Consider the following 12,069-nt stretch of genomic DNA (forward strand, 5'->3'; position numbering starts at 1 on the left):
ATAAGCTACCTGCATGATGAAAAAAGCATTTGCGAAAAATGGACCCGATAAAAGCCCTATTTATGAACCGATTTGGTTAATGCAAATTCGAAACGTTTATTACTTTTATGATTTTTTTTTTATTGGAAACATATATGTACATATATACATAATATAATAGCCGTTTCCGTTGTTCGGACTTAACTCAAAAACCACTCAAATTGTCGGAGGTTATACCTTGCATATATGGTCCTATTATAGCCTACTAGACAACACGCTGGTGGCGCTGGAGTAGAGATACTTATAAAAGTCGTATTTATTAACCGATTTCGTTCAAATTCGCAAAGTATGTATGATGAAAAATGCGTTTCCTAAAAATGAAACTACTATATTTTATAAAATCTGATTGAAATTCATAATGCGTATTCATTTCGTGACAAGCAGTGGTTTTGCAGAACAGGGACTTAATGGATTGCGCTGCCGCCGAAATATATTGAAGTATGCATGTAAAGACGGCACCTACCGCCGTTTGACGAAAATGATCGGATCAATGTTGAAGTTGCAAGATCATAGAAAAATATTACGCACGCTTGGCATAGATCTCATCGGTGGAAATAAGGCCATCGGTAAAACTCATGACATCGAAAGCGATTAGTATTCCATATGGTATCACAGCGCTACTATTCTTGGCCTATGTGTGAGGAGGATTCTGCTCTTTAGTCATTTCAATTTAAACTAAAGATGTTTACTTTAGAGACCGCTTTTGCTTTTAAACGCTATTTTTGTATTAGCCAACGCAAAAGATCTGATTAGGCGGCGCGAAGCAAGCGGGCATTGGCTAGTAATACATACATACAGTGTCTTACAGAAGTTTGTATTTTGCATAGTTTTTTTTTTGCTAATCAAAATGTGTTTACCTGACAAAAAAAAAGGAAGGGATTATTAATTCGTCGAGAGGCTCCAGCCCTCCCCCTGCCCCTACCAGGCTACAGCCATGATTCGAGCATTACATACATATATGTAACACTAGCGTTTAATGAGCTAAATGTGACTTGAGGCCTAGCACATAAATGCTGAGGTACACTGGGCGCCTTTTTATAGAAGCATTGAAAAAACGTAATTCAAAATCTAAAGCCCAGGTTCGTCTGTATGCGTAAAACGCTCACAGATGAATCCCGTTTACAGACGAGATAATTTTCGATGTGGAAGAATCGTTTACAAGGGTTCGTCAACGTGGCTACCACCCCACTTCTGGGATGGTTTCAACCAGATAGTAAGAAAAAATCTACAAAATGTTATGTTTCGAATTTTATTTACACGGCTGACTATAAATTATGGTCCTTACTGGAGGAATTCAAGTGTTGAGTCTGTAAAGATCCCCAGTTTACGAGCAGAGGAAAATTTCCCAATGCATGTGGTGCGTTTCGAACCGTTGTTTAACTAATTTTCGGTAATTGAACGAATTGAAACCAACATAAGTCAATTAGCCCCAGGAAAAAAAATATTTTTTGAATTTTTAATGCGCAAGCGGAGCATATTGCGCAAAGTAGTATGTACAACACTTGCAGAATTTACTGCCAATCTGAAACTCCATTTTTTTAGCTTAATCAGAATACAAATACTTTTAAATTCTAAAATCAAAAGGCAAATTAGGTACGACTGCCAATTAGGCTACTCCACCAGCACGAAAGGTCACATGGCATTTGTTTAAAAAATATTTTATTCACAAGTCGCTTTGAGCGGCTAAATAAACCCGAAAAGTAACATTGTAAATCATTAGTCAATTGCATCCGGTCACTGACAAACAGCAAATTCGCAGCACAAAGCACAGAGAAGAGTTAACCGAAAAGGGTTGCGCGCAAAAGGCACGACTGCTGGCTGAGCCAATTGGCCGGGATCATCGGCTGCACCGTCGACTACGTACACGGCAACGCGCTGCACAAGTGCAGACTGAGGCTGCGACTAGGCCAGCCAACCAGCCATAATCGATCGAAGTCATCAATTATACATGAATTTACCTTGCAAATGAGTTGGCTGCTAGTGATGGCCAAAAAAAATTAATAATCAATTAATCGGTTAGTTGATTAATCGAAAGCATTCGATTATTAATTGCAATTAATCGTAAGAAATTAATCGAATATTCGTTCGTTTCGATTAAAATTTAAAATTAATAAAAATTATTTACACAAGTTATAAAAACTTACTGTGTTATTTAAGGATACATTTCATGTTAAACTTTGGAAACTTGCGTCATGAATTCAGTGCGCAAACAATCAAGAAATCTATAACGAAGGGAAACAATAAATAAAAATGTGTAAAGTAGTAGGTATACCATCCATTATAGACACCGTGTCAAAATTATAAGCGCACAACAAGCTTTTTATTTATTTATTCATTTATTTTTTCAGTATAGCTTATGCTTTATATAAATGTATCAAAATTTGTGCAATATCAAAAAAAAATTCAACAAAAAAATTCGAGCTTTTTAATTAGATTTCGTAGAAAGATTTTCAGTATGCAGCCTTGTAGCCAATTAAATTTTTGTATAAAAAATTGCAAGATTGAAGTATCTAGCACTTACCGTTGATTTTTGGCATTTTTTTTTTGTTGACGGCGTTGCTTATTTTCTTCCGAATGAAACAGCGTATGGAAGAAAATGCGCAACACCGCATTTGGTAAATTAAATGAAAATATTTGCATACCTGGACTGCGAATTTTTGATTGCTACTTAGGAAAAACTCTTAAAATTATAATATGTTTGTGTGTACCGAGTAGAGGGGATACTTTTATTTTTGCTAGTATTATTGAGAGGTAAGAATGCCAATTTTCGCTACGTAAATTTAACTAATACATTATTGTTTGATTAAAGTAGACAATTTTTGATGGTTTCTTTTCGATTATTTTGAAAATTCATCGGTTAATCGCTCGATTAATCGAATGAAAATAACCGATTATAATCGGCTATTGGATTAATCGTGCCATCACTATTGGCTACAAGTATTCGTAGATGGTAAAGGCTATTTCAAATTTTATTAGCGAAGACTAGTAGTTATGTGTGTATGTATGTACATAAATATATGTGCATGTTCTTTTGCTGTGTTGTTATTACTGTAGTTTGAAATGAAAATTCGGTAGACGCCACAATGTTGGCTGGCTTAAGGCCTGCAAAGAAAAAAAAAAACACATAGACCCGCCACGGCGCCCAGGCTCTTACTCGTCACGTTGACTCGGTTGTTTGTTATTTGTTAGCTGCTTGCAGGTCTGCGTGTTGTATGGTTATCCTTGGCCGCATGCAATTGTTGGTTGTATAGGTGCTTTGGTGAATTTGCAAAATTTTCTTCTTTATGTACTTTTGCATGCAAGTGAGTGTAGTACTTATGTAGTTGTATGCGCAATGATGCAAATCTCACCAATACAACACTTAACCTTTCCCTTGCATGCATTACTTAATAAAGTCACATTGGCCAACTCGTAGTAACCTACTCTTCTGAGCAGCTGTGCTCGAGTTTTGCTTCTTTGCGTACTTTTCGAAGCGGAGCGGAGCAACCGAGAAACAGAAGAAAAATGGCAATTGCATGTGAAGAGTCCTAAATGAGGAAAAAAACCATTTGAGTTGGAACCACCACCCATGCGGTGGGCACTGTACGCAAGCGGAGGCAATTTGAGAGACGGGGCTGCGGCATCTGGACGCCATTCGTGAAATTTTGTGAATTTTTCTACTAATAAAATAAAGAAATTATGCGCTCGATGGCTGACATGCCGAGGCCAGCCAAAACATTGCCATGAGGGAGCGCTAATTTAACGGTTGGACGACCTGTCGGGCGGCGAAGGGAAGTCGCATCAAAGAAGCACCGTAATTGTTGTTGTTTAGCGTGTAGCGCCTGTCGGTGTATGGCGTGTGGCATGTTGCATGTAGCATGTAGCACATGATGCCCACTGGCGTTAATGTTCACAAGTACAACTACAATGTTTTTGAATACGAAAAAAAACATAAAATTTACTTTACACACAAAAAAATGTATGTGCGTACATACACAATTACTTTAGGGCAACACATTTGAGGAAAAAGCTGCGGGTTTCAGAATCGAATTTAAGACTGTGCTCTATTTTTTCTTCTTCTTCTTATATGGCAGTGCCACAATTCTTCGTTTTGGGCCGGGACCAAAAAACTTCGCCAATTCCCTGCCTCCTTTGCAAAGTTGCGGCAGTTGTACCTCCCAAGTGTAGATAGGTCCTTCTGCACTTGGCCCTTCCATTTAGTTCTTGGTGCACTTTCTTTCGTTCTCCACACATGAAGGCCGAGTAGAAGGATCTATATTTTATTACTACCTGATAACTGCAGGCGGTTGTCTTTTGGATAGTGAAGGCAGCTTGTCACTTACGGTAAGTCTGTGTCAGGAATTAAACACGGAATTAAATTAACTCGAGTCACGTGGAAACCTCTCTCTGCTGGGCTCCTTCGACGCTAAACAATTCTGCAGTAAGGGTTCTTATCGGCGCCAAGGCACGCCACTGTTCTACAACACCAATATTCCATCGAGGGCGTATAATAACCAGCTCTATTTGCATAAGTTATCAGGACGAGGAGGAAGAGAGCAATGGACAGCTCTCCAGACGCGGCATTTGGTATCACGTTCTTTCAATAGTTTTGGGAGACAGCGCAAGTCAAAACATCGGAGTTCCATAGCTTCATTGGTAGTAGTAAGTGATGAGGCAGACATTATACTGACAATATGGAATAACTTTGGCAAAGTCTGCCTCTGACTGGAAGTACGAGTTATCCGTACGTGCCTTTCTTACCTAACCTTATTGCTTATACTAAAATTAGTATTTTGCACCAATAGATCATTTTCCGGAGGTGTACCAGTTTTAAAATATTCAAATATTTCTGAAGCTATCTTATTTTGGATTAAAGTCAACACACCGGCACATCTAGGTTAGTATTTTTGAGGCCGTAGTGGTACCATGCGGATCGTGAAAACATAATAAAGGCGGAAATGCGGCAACTATTAGTTTTCGCTGATGAGTAGGACTCAAACAATCGTGTGGAGTCTGTGAAACCTAATAGTTGGCTAATTCTAACTTTTTCCATGTCGCTTAAAGCTTCTTCTTCTACAGAACGCGCTATAGCTAAGACCCTTCTTCTCAGCAAGAGTAGACCTTTCGACCATTGCGCTTTGCATTCTGGCCACATAAGTTTTACCTTGCTGCATATGGTGAGACCTGTCCATCTACCATTTGCAAGCTTAAGAGTTAGATTACTTAGAATGAGCTTGCAGATAGCGTACCGCATGCCGCTATTACTTCCAAGACCTTGAAAGTGGAAAGGATATTTCAACTCTTCCACGTTCGTCTGCATTATCGTTGCCTGGTATATTTCTATGCCCTGGCACACATATGAAGAGCAAAGAGTACACTGCTCAGGGATTTATGGGAGTGCGCTTTTATTTTTGAGTTGCATATGACCAAGTTAAGTGCTTTGAGAGCCACTTGACTATTTGAGTATTTGAAGACATTGTTACGTGTGTCTTCTCCTATTGCTAAGGTTTCAATCGCCTCCTATATTGCAGCAACTTCAGCTTGAAAAAGGCTGTAATGGTCGGGTTGACGAAATTAGTTTTCCAGCCGCGACTGTGCTGAAGTAGAAGTACAGTGATTCATTTTCCTGAGGAGGCCCCAGCCTCTCAGCCGCCTTATCAAAGTTATCTACTTGTAATAAAAATTTTATATGTCTGTAAAGTATAGCCTTCGCACACAGCAGTCTGTGCAAGTTAGGTCGTTATCCTTTAGAAATGGGGAGTGACCACTTTGAGGACTTTCCAGCCGGGTAATTCCCACCGTCTCAAATCGTCGTTTCCAAACTTTTCTCCTTGTTCCACCTTTCAACTAGTCTTACAACCTTATTAGGTATCACGAACGATTCGTCTACAGAGGAATGCTTCAAAAATTAGTCAGGCGGCATCATTCTAGCCGGTTTAAACGTAACCGAGACGGTTGAAACGCAATTAATGAAAAGTAAGGCGAAAACTACAGATAGAGTTATACAATCGCAATTAGAGAAATTGTCGTCGTTCCTGATACATAATAAGGCACAAAACCTGGTATTACCACCGCAAGGTCGTCAACATACGCAATTATCTCAGGGCTTGCTGTTTATTAATCGCCCTAAACCCATAGAAGGGGAAACATAACTCTAACCTGCGGGGTTCCCTTAAAAACTTAGCTGTCCAGCGATGATTCTGCCGATTTTGCGTGCACGACTCTGCCTACAAGCAGTTGGCATACGAGTGAGACTAACAAAAAGTTTATGCTCAGATTCAGTAGAGCCGACGTGATTGCCGTGGGCATAGTATTGTTAAAAGCAACTTCTCTGAAGCTGACTTTTCTACTGTCATTTTTTTAAGCGTACGGAATATAAATAATTTTATTCAAAATAGATTTTGTAAGGATCATACATTTTATCAACTTTTAGATTTCGGTTTAAAGTTCAGTAGTAGTCTCTTTTATGAAGTGCGTGACACACCTTAATGTCCTTAAATATGTACACATATACCTGTGCACATATGTATATGTATGAGTTTCGTCGCAAAGTTGTTGCTGTTCTTGCGTGTTACACCCTCATGTCAGCCAGTTCTCTGTTCCCCGAGGGCTCTGTGCTTTGGACCGTCTATATTGCCAGTACCAGCCTTAGCCTTGTCAAGCCTCAGGACCTGCAGCGTTCAGCGTGCAAGCAAACGTGTAACGTAACCGTTTCTTTTTTTAAATATTTTTTCTGCTTTGTTAGATTCTTTCGTACTTTTTACTGTTGGTTTTTTTTCACTTCTCAAATTCACTTTTATGTGCGCTTGCATTCATTAACAAGCGTTCGCGGGCATATTTCTCACATTTATCACCAATGCTATTTTTTTCTTTTAATGCCGCAAATTTATGATGTTATTGTATTATATTATTTCTTTAAAACAAACATATTCCTACTTAAACCATATTCTTGTGCTGCATATATTTTACATTGCTCTCTTTTTTTTCTTTCGCAGGACTACCATGTCTTCTTCATGCACAACCCATCGCCAAATCGCTGTTTGGTGTTTGACTTGGATACGACGCTACCTTTTCCTACGTATTTTCACAAGTATGTTACAGAAACGTTCCGCTCGGATCTGGCGCTAAGACCAGAGCATCATAGGTCAGTATTTCTTGAAAACTAATTAAAATTTGGCTAATATTATGATGTTAACTTCAACGAAATATATCGGGTGAAATTGAACTTTACATATCGCCTGCGAATACAAAAATCTTTGAATGGCTTCACCGAAGAAGATCTAATATACATAGGTATGACATGGCCAGCCTTAGTTAGTTCAACGTGTTCCATAATAGGGGACACAGCGACTTAAAAATATTGTATTTGTATGTTTAAAGAGATCCCTAAACATAATCGGTTGTGAACAGTTAGATACCCAGAGACGTTTTCATTTTTATTTACTGCGCCCAGCTTCAATTAGAGAATTGTGCGGCGAGAGAGATCGCCGACACTCTACACGAAATGGCTAAACAAAGCACTCTTAACTGCATTTGTATAACACATTACACAGGGATATAGAGGTTGTTTCTTCTATCGAAGCTAACACAAACAACGCGTGCAAAAAACAGCGCTCAAACTATGCGCAGTCCATTGAACTGTTTTCTTGTTTTCCTTTTACATAATCTGTTTTCAATTTAAATGGTGTAAATATAGTTTAATCGGAAACGATTGTTGGGAATAACAGAACTCAGTTGTTTGTCTCTCAACACATCCATGCAAGAGTCTCATACCTAAGGGCGCTGGCCCAATGCAGGCTTGCTTTGCGCGCCTAGCTGACTTCAATTTGCTTTGATTCACTTTGAAAACTTGCTTGGCCGAATGGCGGCTTGGAATGCTGTCAAAGTAACCAGCTGTCTGGTTGAAAAGTCAATGTCTGTTCCCTTAACGTCAATAATTACTTCCTAGAGAACTCTAAAAAATGTATCAAAAACTTTCAGATTTATTTTTAAATTAATGCGAAATAATGTTGGTATTTAAAAGAAATGATAATAATGATACATACATAGCTATATCTACATTTACTAAAAAACTATAACTTAAAAAAAGCGATTTACTTGAAATAAAGAGCTATAAGAAATGTTTTCCTCTCGTGTAAAATTTGTAAATATGGGCTTTGCAACATTTTACTATAAGATAACGGATATGTTAAATATAAATATGGAAACAATGAATCATTTTTATTTAATTTCGATTTACCTGCATTTTCTGTGACTTTTTTAAATTAAGTAAACAAATTTTTGTTTGAATTTATGTATTTTGAAAGGAACATACGTCTTTGTCAAAATCCTACAAAACGCTTTCAAAATCCAACATTTGCTTATTTCAAACTTTGAGGCGCTTAAAGCAAGTGAAGAAAAGCTGCCATTTGGCCAGCCTTTATACGTTTTAGTATATTCCAAATAATTTTTGACACTTCTCGCAGCGATGCAAGCCTGCATTGGGCCAGCACCTTAATTCTTGCAAAAGCGGGTGAGAATCGTCAAAAGTGTTCAGCCGTCTCATACTGCGCAAGACAGAAAGAGCAAACGAGGTTTTGTCAGTACCTTTTCTACCAGCAATTTATGTCTGGACCCGCTCAGTGTCATACATATCAACATGCATTTCTTGTATGCCTTGAAAAGTCCCTTAAGTCCCACCCACATATAAGACACAAAGTGATGGTAAATTCAGCTGTGTATCGAGATAAGCGCTAAGCGTTGTAGAGAGAGTTCCTTGCACAGCAGATGGCAATTGCCGTTTGAAGTTTGAAAATAATAACGTTAATAATTTATGGCCTGCTACGCCGTAACCATCATCGGGTTATAACTGTTGTGTCTGATCATATAGAGACTTTGCTTTTAAAACGACCTGTCCGCATTGCGAAAATGTCACCAAGGATTTGGAGGTGTTATGCTCAACGTGGATGTTTTCGGATTGTTGATGTTTCCGACAGGATTAGTTAGGCTAGGAGGCAGTCCTATGCGGGCTCACTTAGATTCAGGGTCGTTCCCCTAAGCCGTTTCCATAACAACCACTTGGTGCTTGGAAAAAATTGCATAAGCTTCTAACATCTATCGCTTTGAGGTGGTGGCAGAAATAACTGCGAAAAGCTTTTGCTCTCCGTTTTGATAGAAAAGATGTTGAATGCTTTCTTCTTCGTACTCATTCACATAGCTTCTACAGCAGTCATTCCAGGGCGCGCCGAGTTTACCAGCATGTAATCCAATCAGATAATGTCCGTTGAGGCCTCCAGTTACTATGCGAATTTTCTGCCTGCTTAGATTAAGTAAAGACTTGGGGCCATTTTCTCAAGTAGGTTTTCAAATTTATCTGCCCTTTAAAGTTATATCACAAATTTTGTTCTGAAAAAATGTGTTTGAAGGCCAGATAAATTTTAAAACCTACTTGAGAAAACGGAACATAGTGCGTTGAGTATCTCTAGCTGGCCAGAGTGGTTTGTCAATATAGCTGGTCGGATCGATTTGCCATCCTTAATTGGCAATTTGTATAAATTTTTTCATATAGTAGAAATTTTAATGTTTTAAGAAGGGTGCCAAGGGTATCCAGAGCAAATAACAAACAAGCTTAGCCCTCCGTTTCAATTGAAAATGTTTCTTTCTGATTTTTGTACTGCATAACTTAGTGAATTTGAGTTTGTATACCTCCTCATATACAGGTGTCAGTAAAATGATACCCTCCGGCATTAACTTGTGGAAAACACTCGAATCTCTCTTTAATTGATTTATTTTTATATTTATTTGTATATGTTTTCATGCTTCCACTTACCTAATTATTTGGTTTCTTTACAGATACTTCAGAGTCATACCCGCAGAAACATATCTAAGTGAATTCTCATCAGACCGTCGACACATGCGAAGGCCCGATGGCAGTTGGATAAAGCCACCGCCATCATATCCGCCCATACAGTCAAGCAGTAAGGCATACGCATTCAGGCATATTCATTCCTTTGAACATTGGCATTCGATTAAGCTTTTATTGAATTTTAATGCTTTTTATTTAAGACGAGTATCAAGCAATTCACTTAATATTGTAAATTCTCACACATTTTTTTTTTATTTCTTATCTTCCTCTGTAGGCAATGCGCATAGCTTGGGCGATTTTATCTGCATGAATGCGGGCAAGGGACCCGGCACCGTTTACAGCCTCTCAGAATTTGTGCAAACCTTCTACAAGGCGCCGAATGTGGTGGCGCAACAGAACAACAAATAATACCAACAAAGCTGAGCAACTATCAATTGAAGTGCCAGTCAAGTTAACGAGCATAGTAGAGCAGAGTAGAGTAGAGTAGAGTCGCGTTAAAGCATCGCATATTGTGCACCGGAAGTACGAATAGTAAACGAAAGAGTTGGCACCAGAACCAGATGTAAACGTTCGCACGTATTTACATACATATATTTAAATGTATGTTTATAAACACATAAATACTTATGTAGCTGATGCAGCTGCTCGGCGTAGGGATAAGAACGGAGCGAAAGGATTGGGTGGATCAGCTGCAATTACGTTAGCAGTAATAAGGTGCACTCAATGTCAACTCAAAGGTCACATAAATAGTAACAAGAACAACAAAAAAAGAACATTAGCAAAAACAAATATGTAGCAACACAGCAGCAACAAAAATAATAAGAAAAATAGAGAGGAATAGAGAAATAGGGTCAACATTATTTAATAACAAACATTGCAGCCACCGCAGCTAAACATCAACGTAACGACATTAACGTCAGCGGCGGTATTTCCTTCAAGTTCGCACACAAATCGCTCGTTTGCACTCGGTCAATCAATGCCGGCTGTAGGCGGTCAGTGGCGCAACCTGCAACAGCAATTAACCGGCCAGTTGCAGTGTGCTGATGCGAATGTCACCTGATTTGCATACAACACAAAATTACCCAGGGTCTGAGCCCGAACTTGGCGCAGCTGCAAAACTTTTGCCACTGCAGCGTCCCGCACCCTACGTCCTCTCACCTACGACGCGCTTAGATCACAGGCACAGCACATCACTTGGCTATTTGATTCATTCTGATTCGTCGATGCTTCCGAGATATTCACACAAGTTGAGCTACTCGCCGCCTGCCGCCCGCCACTTTGCAGCGCTAATGCTTTCTTTTGCATTCCGTAATAAATATTTTCTAAGTATGTATGTGCTAGTGCTATGTATGTGGCAAGGCATATTTTCAACTTTCATGCATACCAATGTTTTTTTTTTTTGTAATTGTTTGTTGGTAATATTTTGTAACGTCATTGATGTCATTGGAGCGCTGCAGCCGCTTACAGCTGGCATATATGTATGTATGAAGAAAAAATTGATGGATTCATTGGACTTAATGACTTCGACTGATGGCTTTTCGCTTGATTGAATAGCAGAGGCAGCGGCAGTCACAGATTGATGACCGTTAAAGGAAGAGAACAGCAGCTGAGCGTACGATGGAATTTCTTATACATATTTATGTATTTAGTTTCTTCTATTTGCATCTGGTAATATTTTGGTCACAGCGCAAAAGCGGAAAGAAAATACGTTCTGGAATTAAAATATTTATGTACTTATATAAGGCAGCGCTGCAAGAAGTTAAGGAATGTGAAAACTATTCAACGTTGCAACGGAAGACACTTCGTAATCAAAGATAACAAAACATAAAAACTATTAAATATTAAATACAAAACAAAATAAAAATCTTAAATCAGAAAACAGTTATGAGGCGCAAACAATTTATATCTAAACTATAGTTAGTAATTAATTTAATTAACTATTACAATAACAATTAACAGTTGCTTATAAAAACACACACACACACAAAAAGACATTAAGATACTGTAATAACTAATAATATGTAATAATGATAAACGTATTTTTGTATTTAAAAACAACTTGCTTCAAATGGCAGCAAATCGATAAGGCAATTGTAATTAACTGAAGAAAAATATATAATTAATCGAACAAAAAACTCACTAATATTTATAACTCAGCATTAAGTGTTATCTGAGGTTATGGAAAACAAATTCAAAAAGCACCAAAA

At 38.3% G+C, this 12,069-nt stretch overlaps 1 protein-coding gene across 1 annotated transcript in view; it reads left to right on the forward strand.

The window, feature by feature from the left end:
• Nucleotides 1–11,743, forward strand: part of LOC118743004 (protein N-terminal glutamine amidohydrolase) — a 59,522-nt gene extending 47,779 nt beyond the window's left edge. Inside the window, exons 3-5 of the mRNA XM_036475456.1 lie at nucleotides 7,014–7,162; nucleotides 9,850–9,974; nucleotides 10,137–11,743. Of these exons, the coding sequence (XP_036331349.1) occupies nucleotides 7,014–7,162; nucleotides 9,850–9,974; nucleotides 10,137–10,270 (408 nt within the window). The 3' untranslated portion in view covers nucleotides 10,271–11,743. The remainder of the gene's footprint in view (nucleotides 1–7,013; nucleotides 7,163–9,849; nucleotides 9,975–10,136) is intronic.
• Nucleotides 11,744–12,069: the final 326 nt, after the last annotated feature.

This window comes from Rhagoletis pomonella, unplaced genomic scaffold (assembly GCF_013731165.1).
Source record: "Rhagoletis pomonella isolate Grant_MI unplaced genomic scaffold, Rhpom_1.0 Rhpom_scaffold_00007, whole genome shotgun sequence".
Taxonomy (NCBI): Eukaryota; Metazoa; Arthropoda; class Insecta; order Diptera; family Tephritidae; genus Rhagoletis; species Rhagoletis pomonella.